At 40.7% G+C, this 17,967-nt stretch overlaps 3 protein-coding genes across 6 annotated transcripts in view; 2 read left to right on the top strand and 1 right to left on the bottom strand.

Moving 5' to 3' along the window:
* Positions 1–2,926, top strand: part of cita (citron rho-interacting serine/threonine kinase a) — a 40,160-nt gene extending 37,234 nt beyond the window's left edge. For all 4 annotated transcript variants that reach the window (XM_038697005.1, XM_038697002.1, XM_038697003.1 and 1 more), the window contains one exon: positions 607–2,926. In XM_038697005.1, the coding sequence (XP_038552933.1) occupies positions 607–630 (24 nt within the window). In that variant the 3' untranslated portion in view covers positions 631–2,926. The remainder of the gene's footprint in view (positions 1–606) is intronic.
* Positions 2,927–4,947: 2,021 nt separating this feature from the next.
* myl2a (myosin, light chain 2a, regulatory, cardiac, slow) lies at positions 4,948–7,786 on the top strand. The gene is made up of 7 exons (XM_038697000.1): positions 4,948–5,028; positions 5,615–5,707; positions 6,272–6,347; positions 6,549–6,653; positions 6,760–6,838; positions 7,045–7,093; positions 7,364–7,786. Exons 1-7 carry the CDS (start codon positions 5,026–5,028, stop codon positions 7,466–7,468), a joined length of 510 nt encoding a protein of 169 aa, XP_038552928.1. The 5' UTR covers positions 4,948–5,025; the 3' UTR covers positions 7,469–7,786.
* Positions 7,787–11,611: 3,825 nt separating this feature from the next.
* Positions 11,612–15,280, bottom strand: LOC119885574 (coiled-coil domain-containing protein 63-like). The gene is made up of 10 exons (XM_038695654.1): positions 15,139–15,280; positions 14,925–15,038; positions 14,206–14,328; positions 13,405–13,586; positions 13,096–13,280; positions 12,719–12,930; positions 12,421–12,495; positions 12,092–12,254; positions 11,900–12,013; positions 11,612–11,754 (listed from the first exon to the last, which is right to left on the bottom strand). Exons 2-10 carry the CDS (start codon positions 15,030–15,032, stop codon positions 11,690–11,692), a joined length of 1,227 nt encoding a protein of 408 aa, XP_038551582.1. The 5' UTR covers positions 15,033–15,038; positions 15,139–15,280; the 3' UTR covers positions 11,612–11,689.
* Positions 15,281–17,967: the final 2,687 nt, after the last annotated feature.

Here is a 17,967-nt window from a genome sequence, read left to right as displayed (position 1 = left end):
TACAATTACTCACAGCCCACCGCTTTGGTCCACACTTAATACCTGTAAGACTATTTGTTGAATTGTCATGATATTTTGTGACATTCATGGTCCCCAGAAGATACATTCTGATGACGTGATATTGATCCTCTGACTTTTCCTTTAGCACTACTAACAGGTTGACATTTGTGATTTTTGTGACATGTTTTGACAATTACTGGATGAATTGTCATGAAATTTGGTACATATATTTATGGTTCCCAGAGGGGGAATCCAAATGACTTTGATGATCGCTTTACTTCTCCTGCAGCAGGTTCATATTTCTGGTTTTGAGTGAAATGCCTCAACAACTATTAGGTGGATTGCTGTGAAGTTTGCTGCAGGTATTCAAAGTCTTCAGAGGATCAATTCTAATAACTTTGGTGATCCCCTGATTTTTATAATCTAGCTACATCGTCACGTCAAACTTTCTGTATGTCTTATACTGTAGTTGATGAGTATACATTTATATATTATTGTATGTTTTGTTTTTTATTTTCAGTTAGCATATTTCAATCTAACAGTCTACCTGCTGCTTCATGCATGTGCATGTATTAACCTGACTTTGGTTACGACGTTATGCTACAGGTATGGGACCAATCATCTGTTTGAGAGACAGCAGAGCCACATACCCGGACGAGAAATTCATCTTCAGAAAGGGAAAGAAGGCAGCAGAGATCCAGTGAGAATGTCACCAACTCATGATGAAACACTGCCACACATAAGTTTTGCCTGACATCAGAGCTGACAAGCACACAGAGGGAAACAACTGTAGCCATCAGAACAGGGAGAGGACGAGAGAAATAAAAGATGTCATTAGAATCAGGTTATTTTTCTCAATGAACTGTCCCGAGTACATAAAGGTTAACAAAACGGCATATTTAACAAATGTTTCACTTCTTCAAAAGCAAGATCTGGGATGCGAGTTCTCAACTTTAGACCTGACTCGATGGGTTTTGCTTGTTTCAGTTAACTCCAGACAGTAGTGACTATGATAAATAAGCACAGCCATAGCAACGTTATCTTATCCGTAAGTCAATGCCTAAATATTTACAAAGTCAGTCACTAGTGAAAATGGTTCACTCAAAATAGTCTTAATACAACTGGCTCCTGCCTGCACTCAGCTCTGTCCACAGTAGCTACAGATCTCAAATGTACATCTAGTGTACATTTAATAGCATTTCTGGCTCCAGCCCTGCGCAGACGTGTCAACACACAATCATTATCAGCTAATTACAATCATTCTCATACAGGACTTGGCTGGAGCACAAACAAATTTGAAATAAAATTTAAAGTAATTAAACCCTCCCTGCCCTGTAGAACCATACACCGGATGATTGTCTGGCCTCGGATAGGTCGACACTAAAACTGCACTACCCACAATCCTCAGCAGGACTTTCTAATCCTTCAGAACGCTATCTGACTGTAAATAGACGAGACATAATTTTATATATATATTGAGAAGGAATTTCAAGGCTGGATAAGCCATGTCTATTTTTGTTAAAGAAAAAAAAGTGACCACGTGTCCTCTTGAATGTCCACTGAGTATTCTTTTAATATGTCCAAACATCCTTTATCAAGTGAGTGATTGTATCTGGATCCAACTCGTGTATGCACTTCCATCTGTCAAAGGCAAAACCTCAGTGCTGAATTATATGACAGGAGGGGGGGGAATCATGTCTGAAGCTTACAACATAGTACTTGAGCATTTTTTTTTTTTTTTTACAATGTCCCTTATAGTGTATATAACCCAAAATTGTTCAAGGTGAAGATGAAAATAACCGTCGTTTTTTTCCTGATTCGTAAATGGCATGGATATGTATATCTGAAATGAAACCAGAGTGTTGTCTTCTGCTTCTGCCTCATTTGGGTTAAAATTTTAACAATGAAGCACGTGAATAATATCTCCTTTCTTTTAACTATTTCCTGATTGCACAGTAAATTCATACGATTATAATTACAAAGTACCTTTTTTTTTTAAGGTGGGGTATGCAATTCTAGAGAAATCCAATACCACAACAAATACCAGAAGATGGAGCGAACGACACAAATAATGTAACGTAACGTTAGCTGGGTTGTGGGTAAGCATCAGAACAACAGCACACGTTGGCAAACTAGAAAGTAAGCTAAATGTCTGTGGGCAAGTCATGTAACATTACCCAAAAGTCATGTCTCAAACTGCTAGAATTGTGTTGTGTTGGGGGGCGGGCCACTTTGTTTCCCACAGAGCCAGGGCGCAGGATAAACCCCAGATTTTCTTTTCAGCACGCTAGCAGACTGTGAGGAGATATACGCTGAACTACAAAAAGATGTGTATTAGATTAGAATTGCATACCCCACCTTTAAGGCACTCTTGGCAAGTTAAACAGCCAGCCCAACCTTGACAAAGCTGATTTTATTTCTATATATATATACTACATACTTTGATGTATGGAAATAGAATATTTCTGTTGTTTGTTTTTTTTCTTTTAGAATATATATACAGATGAGATGCCACACTTTAACTTGCCCAGTGTGTCTGATAACCATGGGCCGCTCAATAGGAAGATGTTTAGGAATGTTAGGAAGTTTCTCCTTTCTTTCTGAATCCACTAAAGTTCTCTTTAGATGTAAAAATCTTCCTGAATGTATTTAAGCCAAGAAGATGGAACTGATTCATTGGTCACAAATGTTCAAGAAAAAGCACCCAACACTACAGATTGCACAAGTTTTCCACTTGTCTGTAAAGGACTCTATACAAAAGGGTTTCCCATCCTGTTTTATTTTTATATTCTTTTTATTTCTTTTCACATCATAACGCCGTTAACGCTGGATATATTGATGTCTGCTAACAAATGTTTTAGTAGCGTTCTCTGTAGAGATTTTGTCACAGAATATTAAATATTATAACTATTGTCTTTCACTTCTACTTTGCCTCCTTGTTGTGCTTATGTCATAATTAATACCCTTCACTTGTTTTAGTAAAAAATGCTGACACAGAACGTTTTAACATTCATGCTTCACTCTATAATGGGAGGGAAGCGAGAACTGGTCTCATTTGAAGATCTTTTCCCTTTTGCTTCCTACTCCCCACTCAGACTTCAGCCTGTGAAATGACCATTTGTCCAAGTCCGTTGTGTTAGAAGAGGTTAGTCTATTTATAGGCGTCTGATCCCTGTGCTCAGCCAAAGCAACGATGGCCTGCCATTCCAGTTACGGTAGCTCCGGCGGCTGCTTGGGTCAGGAACTGAGAAGAGCTCGACGGATTCAACAATAGCATCTCAGTGGCTAACAATACTGCTTCTAATTCTGACCACCTTGTACACGCTGGGCTGTTTGATGTCACCACTGACATCTGCTGTTAGTTCATAGGCAGCATTTTATGTGACAGTGTGTGGACTTCAGTGCAGGCAGGCTTTCAGCGCCTCTCTTTATAGATCACCCACCCGAGCCCTCACCTCCTAACCCCGGCCCATTCAGCTCATTTTCACAGACTGTCACTTTTCTTGACCCGGGAGCAGGAAGTGATACTGGACGACTTGTTAATGTTGCAGAGACTCATAGCACAATGTAAGGACGTGTTCGTGTCAGCAGTGTCTCACTTGAGTATGTTACACCTACTGCTGTTGACAACACTGAGCTTAGTATCATAAGCTCTTAAAGGATAACACAAGTGTAGTGTGCAAACTAGAACTGAAGACATCCTTTGAAGCCTTCCTGGGCCTGTATCCTCCGTGTCATCTCATTTTTCCCTTTTATAAATTAAGAGTCAGCGTTTTCCTCATGTAAATCTGTTTCACGGACAGAATGAGCAACTTGAGCCATAGTATCTTTTTTTATCTACAGGCTCCAGTAGAAAAGACGCCAATGGAAGTGAGAAAGTTTCCAGTCAGACATTTCATTAGTGTGAATGTCAGCAAGTGCAGTTACCTTTCAATAATAAGAGGTCTCATAAATAGTATGTACTATCCATGCTGTGCCTCACTGTACTATGACAGTGACAGGGAAAGGTAAGCTGGCGCCAAGCATGCGAGAAATGACTGACAAAGGTTGGTGGTAACATAGTCCTGACAGGTCAATAAATTACACTTAATGAGCTGCTGATTTCCACGCTCGCTCATCACATCTTGTATCCAGTGGGGACAGGAAATGATTGGCACACAGATCAGGATATCAAATCAAAAGTCGATAAAATGTCAGTTAAAAGTAGGTGAATTCAAGCTCAAAATGCCGGTCCTTCGATACAGGCTTTGACAGCTCAGGTTTTCAGAACGTTTGTGGGTCAAAGGAAAAGATCTTTGTTATCCAGATCTTCAAATAGACCTCTTCATTTCTTATTTTTCTGCAGCATTTATTCTTTGATCCAATGACTTTTTGATATTTGTATTCTAAAAGAGATGTGTAATGTACCAGACTTTGGAAAGAAGTCCAGTTCAGACTAGGTCACCCAATTCAATTTGAAAGGTCAACATTAGGAATTTTAAAATACCCAATTTGCAGATGGAGTCGAATCACATTTCTGAAATTCAGTTTTAAAAGGCAACTCTAGGGAGTAGTTCAAAGGCCAAACAACTGGTCAGCTTGAGGAAAACGGCCCAATTTCTCAACAATTTTGTGACTTTATCCCATGTGCCAACCTGGGTGGCAACAGCACTGTTTTTCTTATCATTTACACCAGGTAAAATGAGACTGCTGTCCAGCAAAACTGTTGCCATAGGGCAGTTTAAAGTGATTAAGTGCTTTAACCTTCAGTCTGCTCTTGATATTTTAAACCAGTTATTCCAATCTCTTTGTTGTCAATGTCAATCACGACAACACAGGGCAAGTGGCTACTACGGGGGGCGTTTCTTGTGAGCATACAATACTGTATGTTCTGTATGAAGCATCATTTACCTGTCACTTCCTAAAGAGGACATAGTTTATAAATATCATCCAGTAGAGCTGAGCGATGGGGCTACAAAAGGCTGCTCACAATCTCCCCATTGTTCACTGGCATCATTGTTGGTCTGACCTCCCAGCTGCTCAGCCATGGTAAGTCACTGTGTGTGTGTGTGTGTGTGTGTGTGTGTGTGTGTGTGTTCGCGCCATTTGATGGTGCGAGGACAGTGTGGGACAGGATTTTTTGGCTCCAAGGATGCTGACTGTATTTTGGACAGACGAGTGCAATAATTTAATTCTCATCTCTATATTTGTCTTCTATTATTAGTATCTCTCAATATAAATACAACATTCTCTGTGATGACTAATTGCCTTAATGACATGAATACCAAATAAATGTTAAAACATATTTCAATGGAAAGGTTTCATTTTATACCAACTTTTTACCAGACATGGAGTCCATTGTTATGTACTACATTAATGCATCCTAAATTTCAAACATCTTCAAAGAAAAATAATTGTAGTGTTTGACTTACTAAACGACACTGACATTATAAATGTCAAATTGTTACTGCCTTTATATAGCTTAAACAGTCCACTCATTTATCCAGTTTGTGCACTTGGAAATTCACCAAAACAACTTATATAACACCTATTATGCATGTTGTCTGACATGTAGTTTTACCTTAACTGGCATGTAGTGTGTGTCTCATCTGTCATCCTGTCTTTGTGCTGAAAGGCCCCCAAGAAAGCCAAGAAGAGGTCAGCAGAGGGAGCCAACTCCAACGTGTTCTCCATGTTTGAGCAGGCTCAGATTCAGGAATTTAAAGAGGTGAAAGCGATGCAACCAAATTTTGTTTCACTGGTTTACATTTGGGCTGAGAATGGCATGACAATTGTGGAAAAGTTGTGTGAATGTGCATGTTAACTCATTGTGTCCAGGCATACGTGTTTCTGTCTTACAAATACACAGCTACACACACAGAGGCCTCTATTTCTTCTCCCCTCTACATCCTCCTCTGTCTTTCTACTTCCATTGTTCATCGTTGTAGTATTTCCACCTGTCTATTTTCCTGCCCCTGGCTTGGCAGCAGTGAGGCATGTGGTATGCTGGTATGAGGGTCAGTGGTGCCCAGGCAATCCAGACTGTGTCATCAGTGATTAGGCTGCAGATAAACTGCTGGGCATGCCCTGGATGCCGGGCTAAATCCTGGGGGGACTTGCAGGTTATAAATACTTAACAGTGTTCACCTATGAAGATGGTACACAAAATATTTAAGGGGAAGAAAGAAACTGTGCGTGAGAGTGAAGTGGCCTGAAAACATGTGGTTGTTACACTTTTCAAAGCAGAGAGGCTCATTTGTGTACTGTACCTTCTCCTGTGCACTGACCTCAGGCTTTCACCATTATGGACCAGAACAGAGATGGCTTTATCGACAAGAATGATCTGAGGGACACTTTTGCTGCTCTAGGTATGTTGACATTGGTCTCACAAGATGCTATGAGTTGATTTAGTTTTGATTGCCTTCAGTGTGGTTGCAGATAAAAGACCACAGTCTTTGAGGAGTAATGATTTGATAAAGCAAAACAGACTCTGGATCATCATTCTTGATGTGCAACAGTTGAATGTGCTACTTGTGTCATATGTTAATGTTGAATGTGTGGTGCCATAGGACGCCTCAACGTGAAACAGGAAGAGATCGATGAGATGCTCAAAGAGGCTCCTGGCCCAATCAACTTTACCGTCTTCCTCACCATGTTCGGTGAGAAGCTGAAAGGTAAGGACACATGGGCTTTAATCACAGAAACTGACTTGAAGTCATGCAAATAGAGTAATCCTTTAAATCTGTTGGAGAACTGTACTGACTGTTTTAATGTATCCAGGTGCTGATCCAGAGGAGACCATCCTCAACGCGTTTAAAGTCTTTGACCCTGAGGGGAAAGGTGTACTCAGGAAGGACTAGTAAGTGGCTCCACACAATCATGTCAATTTGCAATATGCAAATTCTTTGCAAAGGGAGTTATGTAAGCTTTCAAGTTATGACTGCGTCTCAGTATGACTGCAGTCATTCATCCTAGTACGAGCCATTATTACCTGCACACATCCTCTTGGCGTGAACACAGGCCTCGTCATCTCACACAGTGTATTTTCTCTTTTTTCCTGTTCAGTGTGACACAGATGCTAACAACACAAGCGGACCGTTTCTCCCCTGAAGAGGTACATTGTAGTCCTTTTACACTAATTATCATTATTATGTCAGATTGCTTTGTGTGTGTGTGAGTGAGTGGGTGAGTCCAAAAAGCATGGAAGGATAAACGTCATCATGACGAACGTCTACATCCACGTCAGAAACATTGACATACAAAAAAAAAAAACCCTCAGTGAATCATCATCACACCTTTTCATGCACACTGAGCTACATGTTGTCTTTGTGAAGTGCTAAAGCTCTGATAACAGTATTGGTAATATCTGTTTTTTGGTGGTTAGATGGAGCAGATGTTCGCTGCCTTCCCCCCAGATGTGGCAGGGAATCTGGACTACAAGAACCTGGTTCACATAATTACCCATGGAGAGGAAAAGGACCAGGAGTAGACCTGTGTTCATCAAATAGAAAGTCCGTACATGGTGTACTTGAAACTGGCCCACTGCCCTTGAAGAAAATAATGACTGTGGTGTATTTACGCATCTTAATGTTGGCTGCATTATCTCTGTACTTACTCAAGAGGACTTACTTTCGGGCACCAAAAACCGACAATTGACAGCATCAACATAGTGAGCTGTCTTGCTCCCTTTCTGCTTTATTCACAGTACATTCATTTGAGACTAATTGAATTATTTTTCCATACCATTTTGTACACTCCAACCTCCTCTTCCTGCATGTTTGTCTAATAAAAGTTTTCAAAGACAGTAGCCAACCTGCTTTCTCATTTTTGTCTCATTTTATTCATCAAGAATATGAGAGGGTAAAAACATATGGAGACTTATGCAAGAGAGGTTATATTCCTGTGTGTGGTGCTCATATGTTTATAGGCTCATCAGATTACTTCTTGAACACATGGCTACACCAGCTAGTCTTCTAAATCCATGTTAGGTGGTGAATGTGTACTTGAGAATAGTGGATGTGCAGTTGGAGGTCTTCTGAAATCCCCAAGAGATTAATCCCAACCATGCGTGTGGTATTATTTGTGTGTGTGTCGGTGTCTATTTGCGTGCATATGCATGCACAAAGTAGGATATGTATGTATTGAGTGTGCACATTAAAATGTTTGGCTACTGAAACAGAGGACTTTAGTGAGACAAAGCCCTGTTGTTATTTTAGTGCTGTGATGATGTGAGGAGGGCAATGCCATACTGTGAGGACAATGGGATGCCACCAAGTGCTCCTTACCACTGGTTGTTCCAGCTAAGGGGGGTTGCTTTGCCTTCTGGAAAGGCAAAGGGGACGTGTAGGGAGTGGTGAGGGATAAGTGCTTGGATCAACTCGGACATTTGAGCTCACATCATGTGTCCTGTTTTAACAGCCTCTAGGAACAGACTGTGGCCATTGAAGGAGGGGAACTTGGGCACTGGGGAAACAGCATATTGTCCCTTTTAACCGTAGTCATGCCAGCTAGCAATGGTGAATGACCATTCTACCCATAAATAGATGAGAAACAGGTCAGCTCAGCAGTCAGAGCACTAAAAAATATATATAAAATAAAAATTGACTGAGATAACTAAAATATAACACTATATAAATAAAATGAGGATTTGTGTCTAAGTGTAAGTTACAAGTGTATACAGTAGTACTGCAAAAAAAAAACAAATGGCAGCAGTCGTGGTAGTGCATTTTACAGACAGCAGATACAGCGATGTGGAATATTTAGGTTAATGAGTTGAGAAGTCTGATGGCTTGGTGGTAAAAGCTGTCCTCCCCCTGAAATCAAATTCATTGTTTTTATATATGTTTTGCACAATACGTCACCAATATCCCACTATCTGGCCCAACAATAACAAAAACATTGTTTTGTAGGTATTCTTGATGGTATTTAAGAGTTGTTGTTGGTCCTTTCCTGGAAAACCTGGGAATTATGATGACTCATCCTGCATTTGGTGATCCAATGAAAAGCTTTCTCAATTTTTATGATGCCACAGTAGTGTTTCTGGTGGCTGACCACTGTACAAAAACACTGCTTTATTCACAGATTTTGTTGAAACTGGATTATATTTTCTGGTTTTCTCTCTGATGGCTTCTCTGCCTCAATTCTCTGTGGCTTTACTTGTTGCTGAAGTAACCGCTAACTGCTGCTATCTAGCTGCTAACTAGCTGCTGTTATATATTTAGCTCAGTTAGCTGTGCAACTAGTGGTCAAATAGAGGGCATGCGTTGATGTCACTTCCCCTTCCGGAACATGCTGGACTGAGTGGCAAAACATGTTACCATGGCTGCGTTTAGCAAACCGGGAGTAAAACAAGTGATTATTTGGTCAAATTAAAGGCAGTCGGACTCGACAGTGATCCTTACTGAAGAACCAGTGGTCTTTCCCATTTAGATGTGTTGTTTGTGTTTTAGCTGATTCAAGCTAACACTGCTGCTCGTCTTTCTGCCACTCAGTGACGTCATGTGCATACCCTCTATTAGCTTAATCTGCCCGGACAGGGAGCTCAGAGCACTAGGAGGGTGTTAGTGTTTATACTTTTGAGATTTTCGAGCCAAGGGCAGGAAATGCTAGTGGTGCGCTCGCTGGATTGGGCACCAGAAATGGACCCAAGCGAGTGGGCAACAAAACTGCACTCAGCAGCCTTCCAGTGAACGTGGCCTGAACACGACCGAACACAGCCTTTCATGGAATATACTAAAGAGGTGATTTACAGATTTTCTTGATGTATTGATGGCTTTACTTTTTGCTAAACCGCTAACTGTATCTGTTTAAACAGCAATCAATATCTGTGACAAGTCCCTTGCTAGCTTTTTAGTTTTAACAGGAAACATGTAAACATGCGGAAGCAATTGGCACACTGATTTCCATTTCATGGGAACTTTAAGCCTGGGGGTACATGCAGCCATGCACCTGTATGACGCTTCCTGTACTCCAGAACGTGATGCAGCCCGTCAGCAAGCTCATGGTTCTCCTGTAGAAGTTTGTGAGGACGCTGGCGTTGAAGCCAAACTTCCGCAGTCTACTCAGGAAACAGAGCTTCCGGCAAGCTTTCATGACCACAGTGTCCGTGCATAGTGTCCAGGAGAGGTCCTCGAACTTGAAGATACTGACCCTTTCAACCTTGGCATCACAGATGTAGACGAGGAGGTGTCCACCCCAGAACTTGTTTCGTCACTACGTTGAATACGTACGAAGAAGAAGAAGACAAAGACGAAGAAGTAGTAGAAGTGAAATTTAGACAAATACAGGACCACATGTATTATGTGGACACAGAACGTGTCGGCCAATGTAGTTTCTCCTACACACTTGCGAAGGCAGGGTTGAGCTTTGACTGAGTCGTTAGTTGCAATTTGCAACCCTTACCACTAGATGGCACTAAAACTTACACACTGAACCTTTAAAGATTACATTTGAACTGTATTAAACCTAGTTCACACTACACGATTTTTTGCCCGATTTGCTGCTTGGCGAGCTCGGCGACCGTCAGGCTGTGATTGGAGGTAAATCAGTGGTCGATTGGCGGTCACCAGTCGTTATGAGTGAACTACTCAAGGACGCATCAAAACGGCTCCCCCCTGACACATTTCTGACACATCGCCAATGTCTGCTAGATATCTAGCATGCCAAATATCTAGAAGAGTCTCGACATACACATGCAGCCAATGAGAGCAGGCAGCTACTTTTTCACATACACTTTTTGCTCACCTCCAGCTCTCTCTGTAGCTCAGACGATCCCTGCTACCTGCGTGTGCTAATCCATTCTTTCCCCCATATACTTTGTCTTTGTAATTGCTATCTTTATAATAACAAACAACAGCTGTTTCGTGCGTAGGTTTGCGTCATTTCCCGTTTCACATTTCACGTGTGTTTTCTTGACAAAACGTGGTTTGGAGACCAGCATCAGCTCGCGTAGTGTGTGACCCCTTGTCACCGATCAGTCATGTAGTGTGAACACCACAGCAACTTCAAGACTTCCGTCACATGAGGCAAGTTGTGTAGTCTGAACAGCACAACGTTTTGGCCGACGCTGAAAGTTGTGTAGTCTGCACGAGGCATTAGTGGACGGGGAATACAGGAGGGGACTGAGCACACAGGCCTGTGATGTGCCCGTGTTGAGGATCAGCAAGGAAATGGAGCTGCCAGTTCTTAGCACCTGCAGCCTGCCCATTAGGAAGTCGAATATCCAGCTGCAGATGGAGGTCTACAGGCCACGGCCAACCAGCTTAGAAATGAGTTTTTTGAGGCAATGATGGTATTGAATGTCTAAATAGAATCAATGAGTCTGCATACATTCTCATATACATATTCCCTTTGTCCAGGTGGGTGAGTGCAGTGTATGTCACCAAGGCAATGGTGTCCAAGGTAGGGCTGCACAATATACTGTATAGTTTCATCATGAACAACGCCACCGGGGTGGAGCTCTTAAACAAGTGACTTTAGAAGGACCATCTTATTAGACATGCGCGGACCTGGACAGATATTTGGATACAGAACTATGTTGCTGACTTTAAATCAGAAAACTAATAATCTGAAATGATTTGTTTTGACCCTCAGGCCCACCGTACTGTGCAACATACAGCAAAGAACCAGGGTATGGTGCTGTCATGTGTTGTTTATTGCCGTTATTGCCAGTAAGAAGAAGACAGATGTTATGGCACCAGTTTCTGTCTGATCAGGCAGACTTCAGTGAGCGTGAAGTAGACCTGCCGCTCTCTGTTTCCACAACTTCCTCGTATTCTGTAACAAATACACATAAAGTGTACAGTTTATGTTTGAAGAGGTGTAAACAAAAATGGCTATAGCATATTGGTCAAGAAGTCTGTCACATTTAGATTACATACATACAGTTTCCCCGCAGGATTATAGGTTAGGTGTTTCATACCTGGCAGCAACTCAGAGTTGTACAACAGCAGGTTGTGAGGAGGCAACTCCATCTGCTTGTCTGCCACGTTGTTGGCCTGGATCAGCAGGTTACTAATAATCTCCTCAAGGATACCTGAAGCACAGAGAAGGGGTGTTACAATGAGAAAAATGTACATTCAGGGCGAGGTTAAGAGTTCTCTATTCCACTCACCAGTGAAGTGTGCAATGTTTTTAGGAGTGACAGTGACTTCTTCTTGTACTGTCGAGTTTAATAGGACATTGATGGCAGTCTTCAGCTGCTCCAGAGTCCTCTGAACCACAGTGCACTGCTTTTCCAGGGAGTCTCCCAGACAGCTGTACTTCTCCAGTGCAGACTAGAGCACAGAAAGATACAGGAAAAAAAAAAAATAAGACAGCTTTCTGGTTCTTGGAATTACCTAGCGCTGCAACTGGAAATGAATCAAGACCCAGTTATAATATTTACAGTATGTTTGAAACGGTCCACTGTATTATGAGCATAGCTCAGACAGTGAGGCTCACCTCTAGATCCTTAAACTCACTCTCACTCTGCTCATCATGTCCTTTGCTCTCTTGCTGCAGGAACAGGTTGTCACTCTGAAGGAGAAACACTTAAACATGAATAAAACCTGCACTAAAACTATGTCTGTAAGCATGTTGATGTGTTGCATATGTCTTCATCCAAGGGTGTAGATTTGCATATGGACATTGAGACATGTCCCTACCAATATTTTGGGAATATTTATGCCTATCAATGTTAACTTTGGAGTGAAGTCATGTTGCGTCGCTACCAACGCTGAGACCAAACCTACGCCCTTGCCTTCATCTTGTCTGTGCAGTTCTTCAACTTGTTCCACCTGTTGTGCAGCTCATTGATGTAGCTGATATGAGCTAAATTCTTCTGTTCATTCCAAATAAACTTGTGGCCTATTTGACGCGGGTCGCTTTCTCGGGTGACCTTCACTAGCGTACTGTGTCCCTGCACGTACATCTCCAGTTTCTTAACTCCACTCTGATATTGTTGCAATTTCTCTGTACCAATGAAATAAAGGTTACAGACTATTAACAAGTCAGATTAGGAAAAACATCAAATGACATCTGCTTGGGGTAAAGGTAGAGACCAAGTCTGTTTAAGCCTGGATCATGTTATACTCTGCCATGCAGTGATTATACACGATTCCTTGTGGAATATTATACTTCTCATCTTGGAGTCTTCATTGTCTTCCACAGGAATAATTTCCTGGAGCTTCCGCTCCATGAAAGTGTGCAGTTTGGCATTGTGCTTGATGAGGGTCTTCAGCTGCATCTGTCTCTTGGTGAACTGAACTGTCTCCACATCGATGCTCTCCCTCGCCTCCAGCATTCGGTTCTCGGCCTCTGACCTGTAGCATAGCGCAACATAAGTACAGATCATATTTCAGATCAGAATATCATGGCTCAACCCTACCAATACAATACGTTTTTTTTCTTCAAGTTTTCCACATGCACACAAACATGTGAATTCACCTCTGTTGGGCAGCAAGGTCGAGCGTCTCCCCCAGTTTCTCCATGATGTTTCGCTGTATAGCCAACTGGCTGTTATACTTCTCTTCGATATTGCTCCCTATGCCTATCTGGTGCAGCAGGTGATCAATTTGTTCACGGTACTCCGTGTTGTTGCATAGCAACTCATCAAACTTAATAGTGTCCTGCAGAAGATGAGGGAAGGATAAAATTAGGGCTTGTGATTAAGGAATAGTTTTACATTTTGGTGGGAATATGTTTATTCTCTTTTCAAGTGCTAGATAAAGAGACTGATTCCCCTCCAACATCTGTTCATTAAATATAAGGCTATAGACAGTAGCCTGTTAGATTGCTTAGCACTGAGACTGGAAACATGCGGAATTCATCTTGCCTGGCTCAGTGCGTAGACAACAAATCCACCTATAGTACTAGGACCTCTAACTCACTAACATATCAGTTGTGGTTTTACATGGAGTTGCTGGACTATTTCTTGGCTGGGTGCAGTGACTTCCTGGAGTCTTCTCTAGCACATAATGCGCCCAGTGCTTTCAGTCTTTATGCTAAGCTAAGCTAATCGTCTCTTGGTTGTAGCTTTAAATTTGACAGGCAGACGTGAGATTGGTATCAATCTAACGTTCAGCAAGTAAGCAAGTAAGTTTGTTTCCCCACAATGCTGAATTACCCCTTTAATGCACTCATTAAATGGGTAGGGCCTTGAATGAAGTTGCCACTGTTACAGTAGCATGAAGGTGTGTTATAAGCAAAGTCAGGATCAAGATTATGTTTTTTTATTTGCATTATTACCTGGTTAAGTTTATCCTCTAAGATGTGGATATGTTTTCTCTGGCGGCTGTTTTTCCCTTGTTGTTTCTGAATGCCACCTGGGACTGTTAATTTCTCTTGAATCTTGCTCTCGGCCTCAGTTATCTGGAGCCACGCAGGGAAAGAGACACAATACATACAATGTACATTGGATTTGAAATGGAATATTGACTGTGAATTTAAAGTGCTGACTTTCTGCTTTAAGGGTGTTGAAAGGGCTTCAAATTCAGATGTTTTAAACAGTGAAGAAACAGAAGCCCTTCCAATACACAGTCTCCTCCCGTTTTTTTAACAGTGCAGCACTATCTATTCCAATCCATGGGCTGGTAAGTAAATAATAACATGGAATGATTTGGTTGAACACTAACGCTGTTCATATCTGACCTTAATGTATGATCACAAATAGCAGCCTACCTCTTTATAAAACAAACTAGTATTACACCACAAACTTCTACAGCGTCTGCTATTACAGGTATCGCATATTACTATTACTGTGACTACATATTCATATAATATATAATAACCGCAACAAAAACAGAATTAAAGATAATCTCAACTGCAACAGGAATATAATGATCATAATATTAACTCATTTAAAATTGGTTAAAGGTGAAACAGACTAAAAATCCCTTTGATCTTTAGACAAGACCCTTCAGTGGCCAAAGTTTCAGAGTACAGTATATGTCAGTCTAGTAGTTTACCTCCCTATGCACAGAGACCAAGTGATCCTTCTTCTGCCTGATGAGTTTCTCATTTTGGTTGTTTTTCTCCTGCAAGTTGTAATGCTCCTTTAAAATGCCTGCAGCCATTTTGATCTAAAGACATGTCACAATTCAGTATGAAGTCAGTGATTAGTAGCTTGGCAAATAATCATATAAAGTTTTGGCATTACCATATCAGAGGATAATGACCTACCTGCAGAACGTGGAGTGAAATCCAAATTAAATCTAGCTGGGAGAAAATCTCACTCCGAAGAGAAATATTTTTATATTCTTCCTAATACTGAAGCTGCAGCATTTCTCAGTTTCAAACACAAACATTCTAAAAGGGTCTGTGAATATTTACTGTTGAAGTGCCGGGATCATTTGAGTAACAATGTAAACAGAGAATAGAATAACAATAATAAATCCTAAAAATTATTAAGATCAGGTTGGAAGTGAAAGTAAAAATAGAGCCAAACATTTCTGGGACATATAGGCACTGAAATAAAAGGTGAAAAAAAAAGAACATTATTGAAAAGACCATCGTCAGCCTACCCGAGTGGTGACTCACTGAATCTGAATGTCTTGTTGTACATGAATACCCCCTGGCGGCCATTGAGGAAAATAAAAGACGAAATAAATCAAATGGGCATCCATCCACAGTGTCCACAACGCAATCACAAGTAATTCCTAAGTGCAAACCTACAAATTATCATGCAGCAAGATAAAAATGATAGCTTCCACAGAGGTCTAGTTGAGATGACATAAAAATCCTATGTAAAGCCACAATAAGGTCACTATAATCTCACTGCTGAGCACCACACACATCCCCTGTAGTAATATTATAGGAATATTACACCATCATTGATCAGGTGAAGCATTTCACAGTGTGCTGAGGTTGCAATTAACGCTCTCTCGCAGAGGTTTATATTGAGATTTAATACAGTTCTCAAGTGGCATTTAGTCTATTGAGAAATGATGGATGAATTTTCTGAGAACAGTCGTTTTGTGCTGAATGTGTGTTCAGGGATAGATGACTTTTGCTGTGACAGAAATGGGGAAGTTGTCAGTTCACTCCTCGTTCATTAGAGTTAGTGTAGTATCTGTATTTAGCTTCTATTGCATTGCACATCTGTAAAAGCTTTTCATTGCTACTAAACCCAGGGTATTCTTTTCTGTTTTGTTGTTTTTACTCAAAGGTTGTTACATCAAAATGAAATCAAAAATCCCTTCCTATTTAAATGTACACCCGTTTTTCAGGCCAGTTAGTGTTCTGACATCCCTTGAACAGACTAGCTGTAAGCTTACAGAGCGTATAAAGTTGGTCATATCTGCCATCAGGTCAAACTCAGTGGGCACGTAACGTAATGTTCATATGGGTTCAGAGGTTGAGTTACTTCATTTGGATACATCTCAAATATAACATACAGTTGTGAATGGTCTATATCTATAAATTCAGTTTCTACCACCACATATCTAAATTTAAACTTGGCCCTCCAGCATATTCCTTCTCATACCTCAAATCCAAGGATTTATTGGAAAGCAAAAACATGTTTTATGATTGAAATGGTTGTGTTAACTTTCATGTTATAAGCTTCATGTTTATGTAATTCTAGGCCTTCTGTGATTTCATGAAATCAAAAAGCAGGCTAGAGTCTTTTTAGTTACTGGGCAAAAGTGAAACTATAAAGTAATTTAAACCAATAACAAAGGAAGTCAATCACAGTGGACGCAGGGTCTGAAGGGCCTATTAGCTTTTTTCTGTTCTATGATTTTCTTTTTTATCTTGTCTGTTTGGATAATGGGTCAACTCTGTATAGCTAGCTACATGTGTCCATTTACATGTTCTTAATTTTTGCTCATTACTCCTGTACTGTGAAACTAGAAGAAAATGTCTTTTTCTGGATTCCTCGATTCAAGCTGTTACCCTAAACAACTTTGATTTTTGTTTTTTTTGCACTTTTGCTCCACCTATATTAAATGTTGTCAAATTTTTATAAAAAAAGGTCAATTAAATATTAAATAATTAAAGTTATTGCAGTTAATTTTAGAAGCCAGGTGCAAATCCTGCAAAATGATGATGGCATTTCACCCATAGATGGCACTATGACAACATAACAAATTCAAATGTACATAATATAGAGGTTATGAGTCTGGCTCACTTAAAATTTTGTCTAAAGCTTTAGCAAACACAAATCAGTTCAGGTCTACGAATCGATTGAATGAGATTGATTAGATGATTTTTGATGCTGACTACTCCTCACATCCAGACAGCCTTTAGTTAGCCATCGAAACACACAGTGCTGTTTTCTTTCATTGTTGTTGTCAGCATATAAATTGGTGATTTGTTATGAGGGTGTGAGTCTAAATGATCTTATTTTAGATTAGCTTTTGACTCAAGCTTCTTGTATAAAACATTTGAGCAGGTGCTTGCTTCTGAAGAGCGGCCCTTGAGCTGTGGAATGTTGTTTAATGCCAGGGCCACCCCCCCCCCCCCAGTCTGTCACTGCCAAACATAGAAGAACTTTGTAGGTGGTAAAGACATTGTGCAAATTAACTCTGTGATCCTACTTGGAGTGAAACTACAGTATAGAGATCATTTTTTTGGCCGCATATAATTATTGACACACAAATAACAATTTTTCCTGTGCTTTATTTTTTATTCTTTTTATTGTTTTATTATGAATTTCCTTTTGACGGTGTCTACAGGACTAGCTCCATACACCCACTGTTTACAATCATTCCTGGAGAATCTCCACAGACTGTACGCCGCATCCTCTAACGTTACAGGCTCAGATTCCTGTCCAGAAGGTGAACAACAGGCCCTATGTGTGTTTTCACCCAGTCTCAGTTTATAAGAATCTCTTTCCAAACACACATGTGGTGTTTGAACAGCCAACTACACCATTAAGTGAACTATAGTTTAATATACTGTAGCCCTAAGTCTGTTCAGTGCTACTCTCTGCCGCTAGATGTCGCTGGTCCCTGTGTGGAGGGGCTGGTGGGCAGGCAGGGGGCTGGATGTGGACTGCTGAGACTCCGG

This window comes from Micropterus salmoides, unplaced genomic scaffold (genome assembly GCF_014851395.1).
Source record: "Micropterus salmoides isolate LMB-PRFRI ecotype aquatic unplaced genomic scaffold, ASM1485139v1 Ms_hic_scaffold_4, whole genome shotgun sequence".
NCBI classification, from domain to species: Eukaryota; Metazoa; Chordata; class Actinopteri; order Centrarchiformes; family Centrarchidae; genus Micropterus; species Micropterus salmoides.
Note: the sequence above shows the minus strand (reverse complement) of the source record. Positions and strands in the feature narration are given on the sequence as shown.